We start from the raw sequence: 25,972 nt of genomic DNA, 5'->3' as shown, positions 1-25,972 counted from the left end.
TGTTTGCTAGCCTAGCCCGGCTGACGACAATAACCCACTGACCGGGGAGCGTGGTGAGCACCCCCTCATCCTCCCTCCATCCGTTCATTAGCCCATCCATCCAATACGCATTTATTTAGCATCGAATCTGTGCTAAGCTCTGGGGAGTTAACCCGGTCCTACAGACTTGTGGGGGGTGGGGGAGAGGAGAGGCAAAGGCAGACAATTAAACCATCACTTTATTTTTATTTTTATTTAGAGGGAGGATCTTGCTCTGTAGCCCAGGCTGGAGTGCAGTGGCGCGATCATTAGCTCACAGCAACCTCGAATTTGACGCTCAAGCGATCCTTCTGCGTCAACCTCCCAAGTAGCTGGGACTACAGGGGCGAGCAACCACGCCCAGCTAATTTTTATTTTTTATTTTTATTATTTGTAGACGCAGGGTCTCGCTGTGTTACTATCTAATGAAACCATCACTTTAAGTAGACGCGCTCAGTGCCCTGCGGCTCAGAGCGTTGCGGAAGCACCGGAGAGGTTCCTACTACCCTCGCTAGGCGTCCTGGATCTGTAGGAGCAGACCTGGGAGAGGGAGGGAGGACATCAGTCCTTGCTGACTCTCCCCCCACACCCCTAAACCCCTGTTCCCCATTTCGCGTAGTTCTGCTCCACGCACATTTATTGGGTACTCAATTTTCAAGGCAAAGAAATGCGCCCTGGGGATACCAATTGTATTAAGACAGGATGGCTGTCTTCCAGGTACTAAGTCTGAGAGGGACGGGGATACACAGTAACCGCATGGAGTGATTAGAACTGCGGAGTGAATGAATGAATATGTAAATTAATTCTACTTGGAGTTCCTCCTCCACCTAAAAAGACATTCAGGAATGTAGAAAAATATTTTCTGGAGGAGGTAACGTTTGTTTGAAGGGTAATTAGGACTTTTAAAAACTCCCACCACCCCCGCATTATTGTCTGCATTGTTCCAAAAATTGAAGTGACGCCGCGCATATCAATTTTTGGAACAATGGCTCACACCTGTAATCTCAACACTGGGAGACCGAGACAGGAGGATTGCTTGAGCCCAGGAGTTCGAGACCAGTCTGGGCAACATAGAGAGATCCCGCCTCTATTTTTTTTTTTTTTTTTTTTTGAGACAGAATCTCACTCTGTCGCCAGGCTGGAGTGCAGTGGCACAGTCTCGGCTCACTGCAACCTCTGCCTCTCGTCTCGTGTCTCAGCCTCCCAAGTAGCTGGAATTACAGGCATGAGCCACCATATCTGGCTAATTGTTGTATTTTTAGTAGAGACAGGGTTTCACCATGTTGGCCAGGCTGGTCTTGAACTCCTGAACTCAGGTTATCCACCCGCCTCAGCCTCCCAAAGCCCTGGGATTATAGGCATGCCGTCTTTATTTTTTAAAAAAGAAAAGAAAAGAAAAACATAAACAAAATCTGATGTGAAGGTATGATTTTGCTAAGTGGTACTGGAAGATAGGCATGGGGAGAAAAGCCTGGCAAATGGGCCCAGCATGAGCCCCAAGGTTGTTCTTCCTTCATTTCCCCACCCCCACTCTCCTGTATGTTTAGGTCCCAGATGAGGTTGTCTGCATCCCTGAAGGAGGACAGGCTGTGTTGTTCAAGAAAGATGATGGTTAATTGTACTGTGAAGGTCAGGACCCGGAATTTCTCATGAGCTGCTCCAAGATGTGGCCCAGAGTCTTCCAAGCGTGCAGCTGGTCTACCGAAGCCTCAGGAATGCACTAAGCCTAAGGGATACACCAGAGCAGGCACGCTTAGGGTCGGTGTAGGACAGGGATTTGTGGCTGGGACAGGCCCATGAAGCAGCTTCAGTTAAATGCACAATATTTTATGTACAGATAAGAACATTTTCCTGGAGAGATTTTATCGGAGTTTAAAGAAGGTTAAGAAACCGTATTGATCCTAGGGCTCCTGAACTCCTTAGACAAGAGAACCGAAGAGAAATGGGGAAACGAGCTCTAGTGCTTTAGGGAGGAAAACTGTGGCGGGCTTGCGGTCGGTGCTTTTATGGAAACTACGACTCCCAGCGATCCGTGCGGCAGAGCCAGAGCTTATTGGCCAGTGCACATTCAAAAGCCAATCGACGGGGCCATCGCGGAGCGTGCTCGGCCACCGCTCACCTATCGGAGGGCTGAGGGCCGGTGCTTCCGGTGGCTGCCCAGAGCCTCTGATCTCCTGCGGCGTGATGTTGGGCTGCTTCAGGGAAACTGGTGTTTTTGTGAGGCGGTGAGGCCTAAGGTATTCTGTCTCCACTGCTGCCGGGCCTGGCGGATGTGGGGAGGCTGTAGGGGCTCAGGAGGAAAGTGGACCGGGCGCGGGGCGTGGGGAGGGATGGGGGATGGGGATGGGGGATGGGGGCCGGGAGGGAGGGAGGAGATTCAGGAGTGCAGAGGGCATGAGGAGAATGGGGCGGGCCGCGTGTGAGGGGTCGCGGGATGAGGACCCAGCTAGCTGGGTGTGGGTGTAAACGAGCGAATATGACTGTGACTCGTGAATATCCTGGGAATGTGTTCCAGGGAGGTCATCCAGTCAGGAAATGCTTTAAGCATTAAGACCTCGGTCACAGCGTTATTTGTAGCGGAGTAAAGTTGGGTACAGCCAGGAGCTGTTCAGTACGTTATGTCACTTCACTGAGTGTATGTGAAGTGGCCTCTAAAACTACTTTATAAAACTTTTAAATAACATGGGGAAATGCTCATTATATAATGTTAAGTGAAAACCGTGATACAAAGTTGCACAGCATGACGGAAAAAAGTTTTGACAGCCAAACTATGCGTAGAAGAGTCTAGAGGGATGTAGTCGTAATTTTCCTTGCATGAATGTTTTTCGTTAACTCTTCTTCATTTTTACCTTTCTTATGTGTGATTTTTTTTTTCACATAACGGTAAAGAATTTGAAATCATTTTATAGTGGAAACACAATAAACTTGGAAAACAAGTTGGGAAAGGGATGTACTTTTGCTTAAACCTTTTGGAAATGCTCGAGTTCATCTGAATCCCTTCTTATCATGAGTTGTCTTTAAAGATGAAAAGCAGAATTAAATGGTCATATACTGAGCACCAGCTCTTGATTTTCTGCCACCCCTCTCCTGAACTAATATGGTGGTCTTTTCCCTCCTGAAACACGCAGGGTTCTTGATTTTATGTTCTCCAGAAAACTTAACACTTTGGAGATTGTGAAACAATAGGTATACAATTAGTTTCGGGCAAAATCAGTAGCGTTGGGGAATGCCTGAAGATCATTTAAACCTTGGTCCTCCTGGCTCTCTTGTCTTTTACAGTGAGGTTCTCTACTGCCTTGACTTTAATTATTAACCCTGTGTCAGTGATTTCCAAATCTTTACCTCTGCCTGCCTAATGTACATTGGTACCATGTAGACATTTTGCATGAAGCACATGTTAATACCAAATACATCACATACTACACACCTTCCTCCTCCCCTACTGCACCCACCTCACACAGGTCTCACTCTGTCACCCAGGCTGGAGTGCAGTGGTATGATCATAGCTTACTGTAACCTGGAACTCCTGAGCTCAAGTGATCCCCTTAGCCTCCTGATTAACTAGGATTACATGTGTGTGATGCTGCACCCAGCTGATTTTTATTTTCTTTTCTTCTTTTCCTTTTTTATGGAACACTTCACAAATTTGCAACTCATCCTTGTGCAAAGGCCATGCTACTTTGTGTATCATTCCAGTTTTAGTATATGGGCTGCCAAAGCGAGCACCCAGCTCATTTAAAAAAATTTTTTTCTGGGCCTGGCGCGGTGGTTCACGCCTGTAATCCCAGCACTTTGGGAGGCCGAGGCAGGTGGATCACGAGGTCAAGAGATCGAGACCATCCTGGTCAACACGGTGAAACCCCGTCTCTACTAAAAATACAAAAAATTAGCTGGGCATGGTGGCGCGTGCCTGTAATCCCAGCTACTCAGGAGGCTGAGGCAGGAGAATTGCCTGAACCCAGGAGGCGGAGGTTGTGGTGAGCCGAGATTGCGCCATTGCACTCCAGCCTGGGTAACAAGAGCGAAACTCTGTCTCAAAAAAAAAAAAAAAAAGAAAAGAAATTCTTCTTTAGAAAGACAGAAAAAAGAAAAAAAGAAAAAAAAAGAAAAACAGAAAAGGAAAAAGAAGAAAGGTTTTTTTTTAAATAATAAAAAAAAAAATTCTTCTGTGGAGTTGGGGTCTCCCTGTGTTGCTAAAGCGGGTCTTGAATTCCTGGCCTCAAGCAATCCTCCCACCTTGGCCTCCCAAAGTGCTGAGATTACAGATGTTAGCCATGATGCTCTGTCTGCCTTTCTTCCCTTCCTCCCTTCCTCCCTCCCTCCCTTCCTTCCTTCCATCTCTCTCTCTTTTTCTTTTCTTTTCTTTTTTTCTTTTTCTTTTTTTTTTTTTTTGAGACAGAATCTTGCTCTGTCACCGAGGTGCAGTGGTGCAATCTCGGCTTATTGCAACTTCCCCCTCCTGGGTTCAAGCGATTCTCCTGCTGCAGCCTCCCAAGTAGCTGGAACTACAGGTGCATGCCACCACGCCCAGCTAATTTTGTATTTCTAGTAGACACAGGGTTTCACCATGTTGGCCAGCCTAGTCTCGAACTGGTAACCTCAGGTGTCTGCCTGCCTCAGCCTCCCAAAAGTGCTGGGATTATAGGCATGAGCCACTACACCAAGCCTGCTCTGCCTTTCTTGCCTTTGAAACATCCTCTGGTTAATGGTTTAGCAATTTCTCAAGCTTAAAATGTGGGTATTATCCTTAATTCTTTTTTATTCCTCACTACTTATATCCTATCTGTTATCACTGTCTATTCCCTCTGCTTTAGAAACACATCTCTTGAATCTGGCCTTTTTTCTCTACTGAAATAGTTACAAACTTGCTTCACTTTCACTTTGTGGCATTCAAATTACTCATCAACTTTCTTCTTTCTCAGGTCCGTTGTGCATATTGTCATTCGAATATATGCTGGTTCCCCCCAGATTCCAAATTCTTCACCATGCCCTTTATGATTAGAGAAAAGTTAGAAAGATATATCAGTATCTGATAATGTAAGGCCTTAACTGCCTTGTTAAGACATTTTGAGGCTTTTTTATATGTACTGTAGATGTGGGGATTCATCAAAGGTATTTATGCAGTAAGGCAAAATGACCAGAGCTATGCTTTTTTTAAAAAGATAATTCTACACAACAGCACGTAGTATGCAAGCTCATTTGGAAAGCAGAGACTGGTATCAAGGGGACTTCTTGTTCTACCATAATAAAAAGGGAGAAGCCAGAACCTGGGCTAACAGGAGTAGAAAGGAATGGAGCAGACTTTTGTAATCATTGGGTTTTTTGAGAAAAATGTGCCACATTTCTTCTTGTTAATGAAGATGACAGTATTAAAATTCATTCTTCTAAAAACCTCAGTAAACTGGCCCAGCATGGTGGCTTAATCCCACCACTTTGGAAGGCCAAGGCAGGAGGATCACTTGAGGTCAGGCTTTCAATACCAGCCTGGCCAACATAGTAAAATCTCGTCTTTACTAAAAATACGTAAGTTAGCTGGGCGTGGTGGCGGGTGCCTATTCCAGCTACTCGGGAAGCTAAGGCACGAGAATCCCCTCAACCCAGGAAGTGGAGATTACAGCCTAGATCACACCACTGCACTCCAGTCTGGGTAATGGAGCATGACTGTCCCCCTCCCAAAAAATAACCTCAGTAAACTTATTCTCATGTTTGTTTTTCTCTTATTCTCTTTTTTTTTTAATTTTTTTATTTTGAGACGGAGTTTCGCTCTTGTTACCCAGGCTGGAGTGCAATGGCGCGATCTCGGCTCACTGCAACCTCCGCCTCCTGGGTTCAGGCAATTCTCCTGCCTCAGCCTCCTGTGTTTTTCTCTTATTCTCAAATCCTTATCTTGTGCTACTCTGGTCACATACACCCTCATTGACATTAGACTGAATTTAGTATCCTAAAATAGATAAATCGACTTAGATGTAATTGGCCCATTAGGAATTTTCTCTGCCCATAAAAGTGTATCATGCATTATTTATCAATAAAAGTCTTTTTAAAGTACATAAGTAGATATTGGGGGAAAACATCTATTATCTTTCATAAGACCAGTGGGATAGAGATCATGGTTTTCTTCATTAGTAATAACAGGGGACTTCTTTCTCCATTTAGCAAGCCACTGCAGAACCACTTAATCTGACATCATATATAGAAAAGCATAATAGACCTTTTATTTTCTTTAAGTAAAAGATCCTAAGAGCAAGGACAAAGCAAGGAGACATGAGAAATAATTTACAGATAAACAAACCACCAGGTTGGTAGAGAATACATTTCTTTGGATTTAGAGTCTGAAGACAACTTCTCAAGTTCTTTCTCTGACACTGAGTAAAACAAAGCTGAAAAATGTCATTTAGATTCAGCAACAGGGATGACACCAGTAGCCTGGTAAGAGATGTTTTGGAGAAGAGATTGGAATGGAGTTTGTTTGAAGTATATTAAAAAGAGAACAAGTGGTGAAAATGAGTCCTGGTAGTTTACACAATTCTTTGATAACTAGTAAACATCACTTTATATATGTTTGTAGATTGTTGTTTTGTTTTTAAGCGGAGACAACGTCTTGCTGTGTTTCCCAGGCTGTTCTCTGGTCTCGAACTCCTGGGCTCAAGTAATCCTTCTGCCTTGGCCTCCTAAAGTGTTGAGGTTACAGGCATGAGTCACTGTGTCTAGCCAATAGTTGTTTTGTTTAGTTTTGTTTTTGAGACAGTCTCACTCTGTTGCCATGCTGGAGTGCAGTGGTGCCATCTCGGCTCACTGCAACATCCGCCTCCTGGGTTCAAGCAATTCTTGTGTCTCAGCCTCCTTAGTAGCTGGGATTACAGGAGTGTGCCGTCACTCCTGGCTAATTTTTGTATTTTTAGTAGAAACAAGGTTTTGCCTTGTTGGCCAGGCTGGCTTCAAACTCCTGGCCTCAGGTGATCCATGTGCTGTGGCTTCCCAAAGTGCTGAGATTAAAGGCATGAGCTACTGCATCTGGTCCAGCAATTGTTTTTATACTAAAATTAGTCTTTCTCAGTCTGTGTTTATTATTGCAACATTTTGTTCCTTTTTTTTTTTTGAGTCAGTATTGCTCTGTCACCAGGTTGGAGTGCAGTGGCATGATCTCGGCTCACCATAACCTCCACCTCCCAGGTTCGAAAGATTCTCCTGCCTCAGCCTCCCCAGTAGCTGGGACTACAGGCACATGCCACCATACCCAGCTAATTTTTGTATTTTTAGTAGAGATGGGGTTTCACCATGTTGGCCAGGATGGTCTCGAACTCTTGACCTGTGATCCACCCGCCTCGGCCTCCCAAAGTGCTGGGATTACAGGCGTGAGCCACTGCACCCAGCCAACAGTTTTGCTTTAGACACTTCGGGTTTGTTTGTGTTTTACTGCAGTGAGCATATACTTTTGTTTGTTTTCTGAGACCGTGTTTTGCTGTGTTGCTCAGGCTGGGGTGCAGTGGTATCATCTCGGTTCACTGCAGCCTCCACCTTCCAGGTTTAAGGGATCCTGTCTCAGCCTTCCCAGTAGCTGGGATTACAGGTGTGCACCACCATGGCTAATTTTTGTATTTTTAGTAGAGATGGGGTTTCATCATGTTGGCCAGGCTGGTTTTGAACTCCTGGCCTCAAGTGGTCCACCCACCTTAGCCTCCAAAAGTGCTTGCATTACAAGCGTCAGCCACCATACCCGGCCTAAGCATATACTTCTTTAGTGATTCAAGTGCCTGGGGAAAAAACATTCAGGGTGAAAAAATGAAGATAATACCTGCCTAACCTACTTCACCTTTTTGTAAGATTGTTGTAAGATAAAATGCAATAGGGAATGTGAAAATGTTCTGAAAATTAAGTGCTGTTGAATATGATGAAGTTGAAGTAGAAACAGTGATTTTTGAGTGTCATTTCAGTAGAGAGATAAAAGCCACTTTGGAAGGATTTGAAATAAGTGCTAATAAAGTCAGAGATGTACATATCAGTTATTCATTGATTTGAGAGTAAAAGGATGAATAGAAATTAGATGATGGAGGAGACTTTTCTCAAATTTTTAATTGGAAAATTTTCTAACTTAAAAGATGAAAGTACCATAAATACTCACATAGCCACAATCTAGATTCAACAATTATTAACATTTTGCTGCATTTGTTTTCTCTCTGTGTGTGTCAATAGAAAATCTGGATTTTTCTTTTTGGCAAACCATTTGAAAGCACGTTGTAGGCATCATGACATTTTACCCCAAGTAGTAAATTTGGGGTAAATTTAATCGTTCTGTATAATCACAATACCATGTTCACACTTAAGAAAATTAATAACTCCACGATGTTTTCTGATATCCATTCCATACTCAGATTGCCCCAGTTCTAAAAATCTTCATTTGGTAGATTTTATTTCTTTAATTCAAGATCCAAAGTCTATACAATGCATTTGCCTGTTATAGCTCAGTAGTCTCTGTCATTTTGTTTCTCCACATTATTAACCTGGAAAGGGTCTAAGCCAGTTGTCTTATAAAATGTTCTACATTCGAGATTTGTCTAGATTTCTCATGATGTAACTTTCCTTCTTAATCATTTCAGGTAACCTTTATCAGAAGGATGGAGTTGGGAAAAGGAAGACTACTCAGGACTGGGCTGAATGCGTTGCATCAAGCAGTGCACCCGATCCATGGCCTTGCCTGGACTGATGGGAATCAAGTTGTCCTAACTGATTTACAGCTTCACCATGGAGAGGTCAAGTTTGGGGACTCCAAAGTCATTGGACAATTCGAATGTGTCTGTGGATTGTCCTGGGCCCCACCTGTTGCAGCTGACACAGCTGTTCTGCTCGCTGTCCAGCATGAGAGGCATGTCACTGTGTGGCAGCTGTGTCCCAGCCCTATGGAGACAAACAAATGGGTGACGTCTCAGACTTGTGAGATTAGAGGGTCATTGCCTATCCTTCCCCAGGGCTGTGTGTGGCACCCAAAATATGCTATTCTGACTGTGTTGACTGCACAGGATGTCTCCATTTTCCCTAATGTGCACTCTGACAATTCCCAGGTAAGGGCAGACATCAACACCCAGGGCCGCATTCACTGTGCATGTTGGACTCAGGATGGCCTGAGGCTGGTGGTCGCAATAGGTAGCAGCCTGCTTTCTTATATTTGGGACAGTGCTCAGAAGACTCTTCACAGGTGCTCCTCCTGCCTGGTGTTTGATGTGGACAGCCACATCTGCTCCATCACAGCAACTGTGGACTCACAGGTTGCTATAGCCACTGAGCTTCCACTGGATAAGATCTGTGGCTTAAATGCATCTGAAACGTTTAATGTCCCACCTAACAGTAAAGACACGACTCTGTACACTTTACCAGTTATTGGTGAAGTACCCTCTGTGGATAAAGAGGCAGCTGATTCTGAAACAAATTCTGAAATATCAGTTTCTTCTTCCTATTTAGAACCTCTGGATCTAACTCACATACGTTTCAATCATTGTAAGTCTGAGGATAATTCTCTTATTTGTCTAAGAAAAAAGGACTACTTGACAGGAACTGGCCAAGATTCTTCACATTTGGTCCTGGTGACCTTTAAGAAAGCAGTTACCATGACAAGAAAAGTCACTATTCCAGGCATTCTGGTTCCTGATCTGATAGCATTTAATCTTAAAGCACAGGTAGTGGCAGTGGCTTCCAACACTTGGAATATAATTTTGATCTACTCTGTCATTCCATCTTCAGTGCCAAACATCCAGCAAATTCAATTAGAGAACACTGAAAGACCAAAAGGGATATGTTTCTTGACAGACCAACTATTACTAATTTTGGTAGGAAAACAAAAACTCACTGATACAACATTTCTTCCTTCTTCAAAGTCTGATCAGTATGTCCTTAGCTTGACTGTTAGAGAAGTAATGTTGGAAGAAGAACCTTCAATAACATCAAGTGAAAGCCAGACTACCTACTCTACTTTCAGTGCTCTGTTAAATAAAGGAAATAGAAAAAAGTTAATTGAAAGTCTTTCCCCAGAGTTTTGTCACCAGAACAAAGGGCTGTTGCTGGCAGCTAATGCCAGTAGTCAGAATGGAAGGCCTGGAAGAACACTTATTAAAGAAATCCAGAGTCCTCTGTCTAGTATCTGTGATGGCTCCATAGCCCTAGATGCTGAGCCTGTTATCCAGCCAGCAACACTGCCTAGAGACAGCAGCACACCAGACCACACTAGCCCACTGGAGCCTCCTCATTTGCCTCAAGGAAAGAACTTACAAAGTGAAAAGGAAACTTACGAGCTGTCTAAGGAAGTGGAAATTTTATCTAAGAACCTGGTTGAAATGCAACGGTGTCTTTCTGAACTCAAAAGCTGTCTGCATAATGGGAGGAAATCCTCTTCAGTGTATCCACTCTCTCAAGATCTTCCATATGTTCACATCATTTGCCAGGTAAATTCTCCTTTGAGGAACTACCACTATACATAAAAGCTCCTGCAGTGGGTGAGTACTGCAAGAAACATGCTGATGAGGAAGATGGTGCTGTAACTGAACTTCACTAAGCTGGGCATGTTATATTACGGGCAAGTTGGTACACCTTTGCAGGTTGGTTGGTTCTTAGCCTGCCAACCAGATAGGCAGGCTGTTAGTCCACATCATGATTTTATCAGGTGCGTGGTGTGGAAAAATAAATGACTGCACTAATTCTGGCAATTTACATTTAGAAGAAAAATTTAATCATGTTATTTGATTGAGACAACCTTTTCCTTATATAATAGAGATACTCCTCCAGTTACAAAAAAGGTTATGCTGTGGGGCGCCGTGGTTCACGCCTGTAACCCCAACACTTTGGGAGGCCGAGACGGGTGGATCACCTGAGGTCAGGAGTTCGAGGTCAGCAGTTCGAGGTCAGCCTGGCCAACATAGTGAAACTCTATCTCTAATAAAGATACAAAAATTAGTCAGGCCTGGTGGCGTATGCCCGTAATCCCAGCTGCTCAGGAGGCTGAGGCAGGAGAATCACTTGAGCCCAGGAGGCTGAGGTTTCCGTGAGCCAAGACTGCCACTGCACTCCAGCCTGGGCAATAGAGCAAGACTCTGTCTCAGAAGAAAAAAGTTATGTTCATTTAAAATGTTTTGATGTATTTCTTTATGCATGCATATGCAAAAATATATACATGGGATCATATTATCATACATTTTTTTTATCATGGATACTTTCCTTCTATATAAAATACGGCCTTGCTCCATCTTCCCCTTAACCCGCTGTAACCAGCAGCTTAACATGGATCCTTTTGTAACTTTCTCCATGCTCATATGATCTAACACAGGTCTTTGTGTACATAGATATATAGGTATGTGGGGGTGGTTTGTCATTGTTTTTACAAAAATGAGGTGATACGGTACAATCTTTTATTTATTTATATATTTTTTGAGATGGAGTCTCTATTGCCTAGGCTGGAGTGAAGTGGTGCCATCTCGGCTCACTGCAACCTCCATCTCCTGGGTTCATGTAATTCTCCTCCCTCAGCCTCCCAAGTAGCTGGGGCTACAGGCGCATGCCACCACGCCCAGCTAATTTTTTTGTATTTTTAGTAGAGACAGGGTTTCACCATGTTAGTCAGGATGGTCTCGATCTCCTCACCTTGTGATCCACCCACCTTGGCCTCCCAAAGTGCTAGGATTGTAGGTGTGAGCTGCCGCGTCCGGCTGGTGCACTCTTTACTTCATACTGAGGTATGCTCTTTATTTAGCCATTCCCTTTTGATTGACATTCACTTTGTTTTCAGTTTTTAGCTACTCCAAATAGTGCTGCAGTAGTACTCTTATATGTCTTCATTCGTATTAGTACCTTTATTTCTTTTGGATTGGTTCCCAGAAGTAGAAAATGCAAATTTGAAGAGTATATGTTTCCACTTTTAATAGATGCCAGATTGCTTCTCAAAGATTTTTTCTTAACAATGCATCATCACACACCCACAAGTTATATATAAGGCTGTCCTTTTCCTCACATCTTACGAATCTGATCCTCCTGCTTCAGCCTCCTGAGCAGCTGAGACTACAGGTATGTGCCACCATATTCAGCTAATTTTCTTTTTAAAAATTTTTTAGCAGAGACAGGATCTTTCTATCTTGTCTAGGCTAATTGTGACCTCCTGGGCTCAAGTGATCTTGCCTCAGCCTCCCAAAGTGCTGGGATTACAGGTATGCACCACTGCATGTGGCCCTAACCCTAGATTTTTTTTTAAGAGGATTTTTGCCACATTAACTACATGAAGTTTTCAGTAGTAGAGTTTTAATTTTTTTAACTTTTTTTTTCTTTAACTATAGAGACAGGGTCTTGCTATGTTGCCCAGGCTGGTTTGGAACTCCTGGGCTCAAGCAGGCCCCCTGCCTCAGCCTCCCAAAGTGCTGGGAATACAGGTGTGAGCCACCAGACCCAGTCATAGTTTTGATTTTTTAAATTATTTTATTTATAAACATGATAACTAGTTTTTATTTCTTTCCTACTATGACTTTTTGAAGAATTTTTTTATGTTTGTTTTTAATTTAAATTTTATTATTTTATTTATTTATTTATTTATTTTGAGATGGAGTTTTGCTCTTGTTGCCCAGGGTAGAGTGCAATGGCACGATCTTAGCTGACTGCAACCTCCACCTCCTGAGTTCAAGCGATTCTCCTGTCTTAGCCTCCTGAGTAGCTGGGATTACAGGCGCATGCCACCACGCCCGGCTAATTTTTGTATTTTTAGTAGAGACAGGGTTTCATCATATTGGTCAGGCTGGTCTCAAACTCCTGACCTGAGGTGATCCACCTGTCTCAGCCTCCCAAGGTGCTGGGATTACAGGTGTGCGCCACCGCACCTGGGCTTTTTAAATCTTTTTAAATAGGTAATTCATTTACTTGGTTTAAACAGCAAAACAGTATTTTAATAAAAACTATATACCAAGAACTCTTACTCCTACTTCATGTTTCTTCAGCCTGTTCTCCTTTCCTCCTTTAGGTAACCATTTTTATTTTTATGTCTTTATGTAGATTCTAGCAGACTTTAGTATGTATTTTTATTTCCCCTTTTGTTACACAAAAGTTAAGGTGATGTATACGCTTCATTTTCCATTTAATAGTATGTCCTGGAGAGCTCTTCATTTCAGCACACAGAGCTCTGTTTTCATCTTTTTTCCACAGCTGCATAGTATTTTTTTCCCTAATTACAAAAGTAATATATATACCTATGGAGGAACAAAATTTAACCATTACAGAAATATTTAATGTTGAAAGTAAAAATTTTCCATAATCTACCCTTTAGAGAAAATATATAGTTATATATTTAGATGTTTTTATTTTTTATTAGATGTTAGACGTAAATATTTCCATATTTTTTCTGTACATTTATCCAAAAAACATATCTAATTGTTTAAATTTATTTTAAAAATATATTATTTTAAAATTTATTTTCTTTAGGCTATTTTACTTGTAAACAACAACGTATCTTTCTATTTTTAAAACATTCCTAAATGTAAAATTTTATATTTTTTAAAACTAAGGTTAAAATTACCATGTTTGACCAGGCACAGTGGCTTAAACCTATAACCCCAGAACTTTGGGAGACCGAAATGGATAGATCGCTTGAGCCCAGGAGTTCAAGACCAGTCTGGACAACATGACAAAACCTTGTCTCTGCCAAAAAAAATACAATAATTAGCCAACCTTGGTGGCACCATCTGTAGTCCCAGCTGCTTGGGAGGCTGAGGTGTGAGGATCACTTGAGCCAAAGAGTTTGAGGCTGCAGTGAGCCATGATCGTGCCACTGTACTTCAGCCTGGGAAAGAGAGTGAGACTGTCTCAAAAAAAAGAAAAAAAGAAATGTTCTGTTGCCCTTTCAATTCCTCAGTTTTTTAGTTTATCATGATATAATCCATCCAAGCTGTTGTCAGTAGTTATCTCTGGAGGATAGAATTTTGAGGACTTTATTCTCTGCATTATATATTTCTGTTATACTTTTATTTATTTATTTTTTTGTTTATTTTTAGATACAGGCTCACTCTGTCACCCAGGCTGGCGTGCAGTGGCACAGTCTTGGCTCACTGCAACCACTGCCTTAAGTGATTCTCCTGCCTCAGCCACCCAAGTAGCTGGGATTACAGGTGTGAACCACTACGCCCAGCTAGTTTCTGTATTTTTAGTAGAGATGGGGTTTCACCATGTTGTCCAGGCTGGTCTCGAACTCCTGACCTCAAGCAATCCACCTGCTTCGGCCTCCCAAAGTGCTGGGATTACAAGTGTGAGCCACTGCGCCGAGCCCTGTTATACTTTTAAAAAATTGATCATGTATTCCTTTTGTAATGGGAAAAAATAAAAGTTAAAAAAAAAATCAAAAGCAATAAATAGTTTCCCCTATAATTTCAGAAGTTACATTTCATAATTTCATAAGGGTTGAAATAAATGATTAGTTGTTTTTGACTTTTACAGTTTATTCCTGTGACTTCATTTAAAAATATTAAAATATTAGTGGACATATTCTTTTTTTTTTTTTTTTTTTTGAGACAGTTTCAAAAAAACTGTTGTTTCAACAACTCTGTTATTGCCCAAGCTGGAGTGCAATGGCGCTATCTGGGCTCACCACAACCTCTGCCTCTCGGGTCCAAGTGATTCTTCTGCCCCAGCCTACTGAGTAGCTGAGATTACAGGCATGTACCACCACACTTGGCTAATTTTGTATTTTTAGTAGAGATGGGGTTTCTCCATGTTGGTCAGGCTCGTCTCGAACTCCCAATCTCAGGTGACCCACCCACCTCAGCCTCCCAAGGGATTACAGGTGTGAGCCACCATGCTTAGCCTTAAGTAGACATATTCTTTGAGTGGTTCATCTTACCACAATCATGTATAATTTTATTTTCTTTTTACAAGATGGGGGTCTTGCCATGTTGCCCAAGCTGATCTCCAAAGTGCTTAACAACAAAATAAGTTACACCTATAATTTATAAAACTGTCCTTTATTTTTATTGTTTTCTCGTTTGAGATGGAGTCTGGCTCTCTCACCCAGCCTGGAGTGCAGTGGCACCATCTCAGCTTACTGCAACCTCCCCTCCCGGGTTCAGGTGATTCTCCTGCCTCAGCCTCCCGAGTAGCTGGGACTACAGGCATGCACCACTACGCTTGTCTAAGTTTTGTATTTTTAGTAGAGATTGGGTTTCACTATATTGGCCAGGTCAGTCTCAAACTTCTGACCTTAGGTGATCCACCGGCCTTGGCCTCCCAAAGCACTGGGATTACAGGCGTGAGCCACTGCACCTGGCCAAAACTGTTCTTTAAATGCTTATATGAAGATCTTGTTTCACATAATATATAATTAGAAATAATATTTCTTTTTTTTTATTATTTTTTTATTTTTTTTTTGAGACGGAGTTTCGCTGTTGTTACCCAGGCTGGAGTGCAATGGCGCGATCTCGGCTTACTGCAACCTCCGCCTCCTGGGTTCAGGCAATTCTCCTGCCTCAGCCTCCTGAGTAGCTGGGATTACAGGCAAGCGCCACCATGCCCAGCTGATTTTTTGTATTTTTAGTAGAGACGGGGTTTCACCATGTTGATCAGGATGGTCTCGATCTTTTGACCTCGTGATCCACCTGCCTCGGCCTCCCAAGTGCTGGGATTACAGGCTTGAGCCACCGCGCCCGGCCTTTTTAATTTTTTGAGATGGAGTCTTTGCTCTGTTGCCAGGCTGGAGTACAGTGGCAGAATCTCAGCTCGCTGCAACCTCTGACTCCCTGGTTTAAGCAATTCTCTTGCCTCAGCCTCCCAAGTAGCTGGAATTACAGGCAAGTACCACCACACCTGGCTAATTTTTGTACATTTAGCAGAGACAGGGTTTTACCATGTTGACCAGGGTGGTCTCTATCTCCTGACCTCATGATCTGACCGCCTCAGCCTCCCAAAGTGCTGGGATTACAGGTGTGAGCCACCACACCTGGCAGCATTATTTTTATTCTACATTCTATGATTATACTTTTGGGCTTTGTCTTAAATTAGAGCTATATGTTTCAATATTTTTTTTCTCTAGGTATATTTGAAACCATTCTAAAGATGACTTATTTTTAATGACTTTATTTATTTATTATTATTACTTTTGAGACAGGGTCTAACTGTTTCCCAGGCTTGAGTGTAGTGGCTTGATCTTGGCTAACTGCAGTCTTGACCTCCCAGGCTCAAGTGATCCTCACATTTCAGCCTCCTGAGTAGCTGGGACTATAGGTACGCATCACCATGCCTGGCTTTTTTATTGATGTAAAGACAGGGGTTTGCTATGTTGCCCAGGCTGATCTTGAACTCCTGGGCTCACGTGATCTGCCCATCTTAGCCTCCCAAACTTTTGGGACTAAGGGGTGAGCCACTATGCCCAGCCAATTTTTAATGACTTTAAAATTTACAAATCATTTCTTTTTATTTGTGCTTTTTCTAAGCTGTGTGAATTTTGACCACAGTTTGTTTATTTTACTTATGCAAATCCTCTTCTACTCTACCACTTAGGACACTCTTTCTTGGCATTTTTTTTCTAATGAAGCATGAAGTGTCTTAGCTGTATCCCAAACAGCCAGGCAGCTGTTCTCACCATCAGATTGTGTCTCTCAGGCTGCTGTCCATCATCCTTTTAGTGTTACTAGTTGTATTCTAGGAGAGCTAATTCCTAGTGATGAAGAACCCTGAGGAAAGAGTAGAACAACAGGAAAAATAAATTTAGGCTGTTTTGTTCCGAATTTTTAGTTGTGTTAAATAAAGCGACAAAGAGGTCCTTAAAACTGAAGTCGGCCAGGCGTGGTGGCTCACAGCTCTAATCCCAGCACTTCAGGTAGCCGAGGTGGGATGTTCACATCACAATGTCAGGAGTTTGAGACCAGCCTTACCCACATGGTGAAACCACATCTCTACTAAAAATACAAAAATTAGCCGGAAGTCGTGGTGTGCGCCTGTAATCCCAGCTACTCATAAGGTTGAGGCAGGAGAATCTCTTGAAGCTGGGAGGTGGAGGTTGCAGTCAGCAAAGATCGCGCCATTGCACTTCAGCCTGAGTGACAGAGCAAGATTCCGTCTCAAAAAAAAAAAAAAACTGAAGTCCAGGTGATTAGTGGTAATAGGTAAGAATTTAAAAAAAAAATTTACACATTTGCTTCTTAAGAAATATTAACTTAATTACTTATGCAATCAGTTTAACAACTTTTATTTTTTATTTGCAGAAACCTTATTATCTAGGTCCTGTTGTTGAAAAAAGAGCGGTGCTTCTCTGCAATGGTAAACTAAGGCTCAGTACAGTCGAGCAGACTTTTGGCCTTTCTCTCATTGAAATGCTGCATGGTAGGTCATGTTCAGAAATTGACCCTATCCAACATCCTTGCCTCCTCCACCATCTATTTTAACTTACATCAGTAATGAAAATGAGGGGTACCAACCATTCAGTAATTCACTAGATAGTTAACAAGTAATTTATTATTATTATTATTATTATTATTATTGTTGAGACAGGGTCTTGTTGCCCAGGCTAGAGTGCCATGGTGTAATCATAGCTTACTACAGCCTTGAATTCCTGGCCTCAAGCAATCCTCCCGTCTCAGACTCCCGACTAGCAAGAACTATAGGTGCTTACCACCATGCCCAGCCAATTAAAAAAAAAATTATAGCGAATGGGGTCTCACTGTGTTGCCCAGGCTGGTCTTGAACTCCTGACTTCAAGTGATCCTCCCACTTTGGCCTCCCAAAGTGCTATGATTACAGGCATGAGCCACCACACTCAGCCTTAACAAATATTGTTAATTGCCACCGGGCACAGTGGCTCATGCTTGTAATCCCAGCACTTTCGGAGGCTGAGGTGGGCGGATCACGAGGTCAGGAGATCGAGTCCATCCTGGCTAGCATGGTGAAATCCCATCTCTACTAAAAATACAAAAAATTAACCAGGCGTTGTGGCTCACAGCTGTAGTCCCAGCTGCTCAAGAGACTGAGGCAGGAAAATCGCTTGAACCCGGGAGGTGGAGGTTGCAGTGAGCCGAGATCATGTCACTGCACTCCAGCCTGGGCAACAGAGTGAGACTCCGTCTCAAAAAAAAAAAATTATTAATTGCCTACTGTATACCCAGGCCTAATATAGGTGCCAAAACATGGAAAATATGCACCCTGCCCTTAGGGAACTTACAGCCTAACTGGAAAAGTTAGATGTACATATGAAAAAATTGGAAAAGAGTTAGAAAGCAGTGCTCACTTTGGCAGTACATATACCAAAATTTTGGAACGGTACAGAGAAGATGAGCATGGCCCCTGCACAAGGATGACATGCAAATTCGTAAAGCATTCCATATTTTTAAAAAATTTATTATAAAGCCGGGCGCAGTGGCTCACGCCTGTAATCCCAGCACTTTGGGAGGCCGAGGCAGGTGGATCACGAGGTCAAGAGATCGAGACCATCCTGGTCAACGTGGTGAAACCCCATCTCTACTAAAAATACAAAAAATAAGCTGGGCATGGTGGCACGTGCCTGTTATCCTAGCTACTCAGGAGGCTGAGGCAGGAGAATTGCCTGAACCCAGGAGGCGGAGGTTGCGGTGAGCCAAGATCGCGCCATTGCACTCCAGCCTGGGTGACAAGAGCAAAACTCCATCTCAAAAAAAAAAAAAAATATATATATATATATATATAAAGTTAGCAGTATATAACAACTGCAAGGAAGTAACAGAAAGCCTCATATATTTCTATTGCACTAAAATGTAAAGATCATAGCAGCATTGCAGTATACTTCTTTAAGGAGCTGCCATTCTAATATGAAGCAAAGCTGGACATACAAAGGATACTAAGTGGCAGGGGACTGAGTCATGCCAGTTTCATCAGATGTGGAGCATGGTTGTTTTCTTACACCTCATTCTTGTAACAGTACCACCACATTGAACATCAAATATCATTTCATTTTTTTCCCCTTTTTCCCCACCTGACCCTAAGTGATACCCAGTCTTCCCAATTCCCCATTCTCTGTAAAATCCTGTAAGAATCAAGTTGAATATTATCAACTACTGTATTCCTTCACTCACACAAAAAAAAATGTAGTCATATGTTTCATCATAAGAATTATACATAGTAATTTGCGTATGTATTTTTGTTTGCAGATTCCCACTGGATTCTTCTCTCTGCTGACAGTGAGGGCTTTATCCCATTAACCTTCACAGCCACACAGGAAATAATCATAAGAGATGGCAGCCTGTCCAGGTCTGATGTCTTCACAGACTCTTTTTCTCACAGTCTGGATTCTGCTTCTTCTCTTAAAGTCTTTACAGGCCTCACTGCCCACAATTTAGATATCTCTGGCTCTTCTAACCATGTAGATGGCATGGCCTGATATCTGCAGTGTCCTTGCTGTGTAGCTCTTCAGATGAGACCATTACAAACAAGGCCTGCTTGCCACTGTGGACGCTCACCAGTAAGACTTAGGCGAAGCACTTGCCGTGGTCGGCTCTCCTGTTCTCCCCCCGTTTTCTCTGGGCTGAGGCTCGAGTCTTTGTTAGATGGCTCCAAAAGTGGTGTTTATGTATTCATGACTGTGTGGTTTTGACTAAGGGCAGAATTCCCAGAATAAATTAATATTATGGTGCCATAGGGATTGCATTGTATGGTTTCTCTGAGGTTCTGTGTCCCTTGTCCAAAGCTGCGTTGAAGCTGTCTTAGGAGCACTTAAAAGGCACCTCGGCATTGTTAAACGTCTTTTTCTTGGCTGTAAGAGAAGGATGAAGAGTGCTGCTGGGGGGCATGTGCTCTAGCATATTAGCCTCAAACTAGCAAGAATTAGAGCTCAAAGGAGGACCAGAAACTCACTGGCTTCTGCTCCCAGGAACAGGAAATGGCTCTGATGTTGCCTGGACCTCCCAGAATTTAAACCTAACCCTCTTGCTTCCTTAATAAATTCTGGCCGACAAAGGTCCAGACACTCTTAAAAACTGGTCCTGGGAAAATCTTGAATGAAATTTCAAGTGAATTTGTCTTCTCTGGGCATCACTTGAGGTTGTGCCGATGCTGCTGTCGAGGCCAGGCGAGTCCTACTGTGGAATTTTGTGCTGTGGCCACTCATGAGTGTCCCTGAAATACGTTTTTTGTTTGTTTGTTTTTTCCCATCCAGTTTTGGGATCATACAACTTTCCTATTTTTCTCCCAATAGTCCGCTGCCTTAATTAACTTGTCACTTTAATTTGATATTTTTATTTTCTCTCAAGTCTTAGAGACCAGCATAGAATCTGTCAGAGAAAATATTTCAGTAAGTTGGAAATTTAACTGAATCTGAGGTAGTTCTAAACAGTGCCATTTTGTTTCACTTATGGGCTAAAGTACCAGCTTAGTCAGGTAAGAGCCCTGACCCCCTTCAGATGGACACACCACTTCTCACTGCCTTCAGATGAATCACAAATTTTCAGTTACTGCAGAACAAATTGATCAGTGTGTGGCTAGGCATCTGCAGATAAACTGTTTCAGCCACAGAAGCTCCATTAGCACATATGCTTCCTTTTCCCCCCTTCCTTTAAGATCATCTGGAAAGAAACTGTTTTGTGCCCTTGGGGACTCCTGTCTGTCTGTTACAGTTTACCAAGATGGAGCTGGGTTAGGAAAGAAGTGAGGGCCTATTTTGTAGTTCAAGTGCACTAGACAGCTGCTGGGATAATGGAAGCAGAGGCAGTGTCTGTAATCAGATGTGGGAGAGCAGTGACTGAGAACAGTCTTGAGGCCTGGCTCCACTTCCAAAGGAAGTATCTGGGGTGCGTTGAAATCACAATTATCTTAAAGCCTAAAGAGAGGACTGCAGGACTGTTAAATCAATGTGGGCGCCTAAAGGGGTATGTTACAATTACCATTTCTCGGGTCAAAATACTGTGAATAAGTCTTCAATAAAATCACTGATGGTTATTGTGGCTGTTTGGATGTTCGGTAGCATTTTCTTTGTGATTATTGCTGGTATAGAGGAACCAGCGATAATCTTGATGTTATATATGCATATGTTGTCTTTGTATTCCTTCTGCTGGCGGACAGTCCAGAATAGAAATGATTCTTTACAACAAATCTGATTCCATGACAACTCTCATGCAAGAGATGTTTCCTTGGCCTCTGCTATTCTTACGGTCATTGGAACAATAGAAAATAATCCCATATTTGCTGGCTTTGGAGGCAGGCAGAGAAGAGCTAAATTCTTCAAAGTATTGTTTAATGTTCTGAAAATATTTTACATAAAAATATTTTTACAAATCCCATTTTGCAGTCAAGTTTTTCTAAATTCTGAATGGGTATTATGTGATACGTATTACATATATATGTATATAAGGTATAGGAAGGCTTAATAATAAAATGAACCACCCATGGCCTAACTTAAGAATCGGAACATTACCAGAAACCACTGAAGCTCCTGTGTGTCCCTCCTTGTTCCTGTCCCCATAGCTGTGACCCAGAGGTAACTATCTTGATTGTTGTAATAATCATTTCTTCATTCCTTTTCTTTCTTTATAAAAAGGAGTTTATATACACATTGGCTGAAAGAATATGTTTATTTTTGCTTGTTTTTGAGGTTTATACAAATGGTACATATTGTCTGTAGTCTTTGGTGTCTTGCTTTTTATTTACTCAGCATTGGTACTAAGATTCATCCTTGTTTTGTGCATGTTATATTATTTTCACTGTTTTGAATTGCCACAATTTATCCATTTTCCTACCATGGACATTTGGATTGTTCCTTGGATTTATTTTTGAAGTTATAAACAATATTGCTTTGAATACTCTTGTCAATGCCTCTTTATCCAAGTGTTTGAAAAGTCTCTTTAGGGTCTTTTACCTGCAAATGAAATTGCTGGATCCCAGGGTATTCACCTTGATGAAATAATATACCAAATTATTTCCTAGATGGTTACATCACTTTTATTCCCAACAGCAAAGTATCAGAGCTCCTATTCTACAGTCTTCATTTGGGACAGTCTAGGAGTTTTAAATGCTGTCTCACTGTGATCCTTATTTTTATTTATTTTATTTATTTATTTATTTTGAGACTCAGTCTCGCTCTGTTGCCCAGGCTGGAGTGCAGTGGCATGATATCAGCTCACTGCAACCTCCACCTCCAGGGTTCAAGCAATTCTGTCTCAGCCTCCCGAGTAGCTGGGATTACAGGCACCCACCCCCACGTGGGCCTGGCTAATTTTTGTATTTTTAGTAGACATAGGGTTTCACCATATTGGCCAGGCTGGTCTCGAACTCCTGACTTCAAATGATCCACCTGTCTCAGGCTCCCAAAGCACTGGGATTACAGGCATGAGCCACCATGCCCTACCCCTTATTTTTACTTACAGACTAGCAGTGAGCTTTAGCATCATTCAGATGTTTATTGGCCATTAAAGTTTTCTTTTACAAAATTCTTGATTATATCATTGTCTCAATTTTCATTCTGGTAATGTTCCAGAATTCTTTAAATATCTAGATGTTGCTAGTATCTTCATCCACTTTGTGGACTCCTTTTTGTCTTTTCCTCTGTCTCTGTCTTTTTTTTTTTTTTTTTGTAGAGAACAGAGCAGGGTCTTTGTTGCTCAGGCTGTTCTTGAACTCCCAGGCTCAAGCCATCATCTCCTGCCTCAGCGTTTCAAAGTGCTTGGATTACAGGCATGAGCCACAGCACCTGGCCTTTTCTCTTTTTTTTTTTTTTTTCCTGAGACCTACTCTAACTCTGTCACTTGGGCTGAAGTGCAGTGGCATGATCACTGCTCACTGCAACCTCTGTCTCCTGGGTTCAAGAAATTCTCCCACTTCAGCCTCCTGAGTAGCTGAGGTAGTGTGCACCACCTCGCATGGCTAATTTTTGTATATTTAGTAGAGACAGGGTTTCACCATGCTGGCCAGGGTAGTCTCGAACTACTGCCAGCCTCTTTCTTTATACCTTGTATGTTGGACAAATATCTTAATATTAAGGAAGCCACACATTTATCTATCTTTTATGGAAGTTTTGTCTTCACATTTATGTCTTTAATCAGTATTCTGCTGGATAATTTTATTTGTTTGGGGTGGTAGTGTTGTTTTGAGACAGAGTCTTGCTCTGTCACCCAGGATGGAGTTCATTGGTACAATCTCGGCCCACTGCAACCTCCACCTCCCAGGTTCAAACCATTGTCCTGCCTCAGCCTCCTGAGTAGTTGGGATTACAGGCACCTGCCACCACACCCGGCTAATTTTTGTATTTTTAGTAGAGTTGGGGTTTCACCATATTGGCCAGGCTGATCTCAAGTGATCTGCCTGCCTTGGCTTGCCGATTGCTGGGATTGCAGGTGTGAGCCACTGAGCCCAGCCTCTGCTGATAATTGAGGGGCCTCTCTGCAGAGCTCCTGAGTTCATGCTCTGCATTGCTCTGTGTGGTACGTTTCATTTGATAGGTTTTTCTAATGTTAAACTTTGCATTCTTGGAATAAACCCAGTATGTTCATGGTGTATTTCGTTTTTATACATTGCTAGACTCATTTTGCTATTATTTTGTTTAAGATTCTTCCTTTCCTTGTTAATAGGTTAGATTAACCTATAAATTTCCCCTTTTTTTATTTTTATTTTTTTAAGACCGAGTCTTGCTGTATTGCCCAGGCTAGAGTACAATGGCACGATCTCAGCTCACTGCACTCTCCACCTCCCAGGTTCAAGCCATTCTCCTGCCTCAGCCTCCTGAGTAGCTGGGATTACAGGCTCATGCCACTATGCCTGGCTCGTTTTTGTATTTTTAGTAGAGACGGTGTTTCACTATGTTGGTCAGGCTGGTTTCAAACTCCTGACCTCATGCCTCCCAAAGTGCTGGGATTACAGGCGTGAGCAACTGCGCCCAGCCCTTTATTTTTATTTTTGAGACGGGCTTGCTCTGTTGCCTAGGCTGGAGTGAGTGACACTATCAAAGCTCACTGCAGCCTCAACCTCCTGCTCTCAAGAAGTCCTCCCACCTCAGCCTCCCAATTAGCTGGGACTACAGATGCATGCCACCACACACAGCTAATCTTTTAAATAAAATTTTTTGTGGAGATGGGTTTCCCTTTGTTGCCCAGGCTTTTCTTGAACTCCTGTGCTCAAATGACCCTCCCACCTTGGTGTCCCAAAGTCCTGGGAGTACAGGTGTGAGCCATGACACCTGGCCTCTTTCCTTTTTAATGTGCTTGGCTGGTTTTGGTAAGAAGCTTACTCTGGGCTGATAGAATGAGTAGCAGAGGATGCCTTCTTTTTCTGCTCTGCGGAGGAGTTTGTGTGAGGTAGAAATGATCCTTGATTGAAAGTTTGCTAGAACTTAGAAAAATTTGGGTCTGGTGTTTTCTTTGTTATGAAACTAAAAGGAGAAACTTTTTTTTTTTTCTATAACTACAGAACATTTCTGACATCAAATGTGCAGGTTTTCCACACCAAGCAATTCTTCAATTCTCTGGGTGCCCTACAATTTCTTTTTTTTTTTCATTTCCCGCCCGTGCCACTACAATTTCATTCAATTCTGACACTTCCCAGATTTAGTGCAGACCCAATAGGTTAAGGGCTCAGTCCAAGAGGACTGGTCCCTACTTCTGATACCAGTTGCAAGTAGTGGGTCTCCAGGTGATGCACACTTCTCTCCAGCTTGGCTGCAAATAGGGGATTCCTAAGAATCCCTCCTCAGATTTGATAATTTCCTATAATGGTTCATAGAACACAGAGAAACACTTTATTTAACATTTATTGGCTTATTATGAAATGAACAGCCAGGTGAAGAGGTATATAGCATGAAGTCCAGAAGGGTCCCATACACAAGAGTTTCTGTCCCCTTGGCGTCGGGTAGACCTCCTGGCACATGGATGTGTTCACCAACCTAGAAGCTCTCTGAACCCCTTCATTTGGAAGTGGAGGCTCCATTACATGGGCACAATTGATAAAATCATTGGTGATGAGTTCAGTCTTCAGCCCGTCCCCACCCCTTAGGGAGATAAGGCTGAAAGTTTCAACCTTCTGATCACAAGGTTGGTTTCTCTGGCAACCAGCCTCCATCCTCTGCTAGTCACATCATTAGCATAAACTCAGATCTGTTTGAAAAGGGCTTATTATGTATAACAAAAGATGTTCCCCTCACCCTTACCACTTAGGAAATAACCCGAATTTTAGAAGCTCTGTGCCAGGAACCTGGGGCAGAGACCACATATGTGTTTCTTATGTCACAGGGACCATTTAGGACAGGCATCCCCAAACTTTTTACACAGGGGACCAGTTCACTGTCCCTCAGACTGTTGTAGGGCCGCCACATACTGTGCTCCTCTCACTGACCACCAATGAAAGAGGTGCCCCTTCCTGAAGTGTGGTGGGGGGCCGGAAAAATGGCCTGAGGGGGCTGCATGCAGCCCACTGGCCGTAGTTTGGGGACGCCTGATTTAGGATTTCTATATATACATACACATATATATTAATTCCTTTAATATTTATGAAACTAAAAGGAGAAACTATTTTTTTGTTTCTGTTAATTATGCTTGTTTTGAAAACCCAAACTTACTCCAAAATGGCTGTGATATTAGAGAATGAATACAGCGTAATGTGAATTTCCTGTTACTTATACAACAGTTTTTTCCTTAAGACACTAGAGCTGGGAACAGGGATTTGTGTCTAATCCCAACTACTCAGGAGGCTGAGGTAGTAGGATCACGTGAGGCCAGGAGTTTAAGACCAGCCTGAGCAACAAAGTGAGAGATCCTGTCTCTATAGAACACACAGACACACACACACACACGCACACATGATAACAGAAAACTACCCAGCTGAACTGAGTCCCATAGACTACAGAAATGCATATACCTCACCAGGCGCGGTGGCTCAAGCTTGTAATCCCAGCACTTGGGAGGTCGAGGCGGGTGGATCACAAGGTCAAGAGATCGAGACCATCCTGGTCAACATGGTGAAACCCCGTCTCTACTGAAAATACAAAAATTAGCTGGGCATGGTG

At 42.6% G+C, this 25,972-nt stretch overlaps 1 protein-coding gene and 2 non-coding genes across 4 annotated transcripts; 2 read left to right on the top strand and 1 right to left on the bottom strand.

Moving 5' to 3' along the window:
* Positions 1 to 11: 11 nt before the first annotated feature.
* WDCP (WD repeat and coiled coil containing) lies at positions 12 to 20,929 on the top strand. Of its 2 annotated transcripts, none has more exons than XM_074394676.1 (4): positions 12 to 53; positions 8,613 to 10,448; positions 17,226 to 17,343; positions 19,140 to 20,929. In XM_074394676.1, the coding sequence occupies exons 2-4, from the start codon at positions 8,631 to 8,633 to the stop codon at positions 19,367 to 19,369; spliced, it is 2,166 nt and encodes a 721-aa protein (XP_074250777.1). In that variant the 5' UTR covers positions 12 to 53; positions 8,613 to 8,630; the 3' UTR covers positions 19,370 to 20,929. The 2 variants fall into 2 exon arrangements, with proteins under 2 accessions (XP_074250777.1, XP_003935295.2); XM_003935246.4 differs by lacking the exon at positions 12 to 53 and adding an exon at positions 2,121 to 2,255.
* Positions 3,641 to 3,744, bottom strand: LOC120362171 (U6 spliceosomal RNA). Its single transcript, XR_005578148.1, has one exon. It is a non-coding gene; the product is annotated as a U6 spliceosomal RNA (small nuclear RNA).
* On the top strand, positions 18,237 to 18,345 carry LOC120362038 (U6 spliceosomal RNA). Its single transcript, XR_005578042.1, has one exon. It is a non-coding gene; the product is annotated as a U6 spliceosomal RNA (small nuclear RNA).
* Positions 20,930 to 25,972: the final 5,043 nt, after the last annotated feature.

The sequence above is a fragment of the Saimiri boliviensis genome, chromosome 1, assembly GCF_048565385.1.
Source record: "Saimiri boliviensis isolate mSaiBol1 chromosome 1, mSaiBol1.pri, whole genome shotgun sequence".
Lineage (NCBI taxonomy): Eukaryota > Metazoa > Chordata > Mammalia > Primates > Cebidae > Saimiri > Saimiri boliviensis.
The sequence above is the reverse complement of the archived record's forward strand: the minus strand, read 5'-3'. Positions and strand labels throughout refer to the sequence as shown.

Bases quoted from the DNA above. Each gene is read 5' to 3' on its own strand.
- WDCP (XM_074394676.1), top strand. From the start codon at position 8,631: ATGGAGTTGGGAAAAGGAAGACTACTCAGGACTGGGCTGAATGCGTTG. The intron at 10,449-17,225 runs GTAAATTCTCCT...TTTTATTTGCAG, and splicing joins ATGTTCACATCATTTGCCAG to AAACCTTATTATCTAGGTCC. The intron at 17,344-19,139 runs GTAGGTCATGTT...TTTTGTTTGCAG, and splicing joins TCTCATTGAAATGCTGCATG to ATTCCCACTGGATTCTTCTC.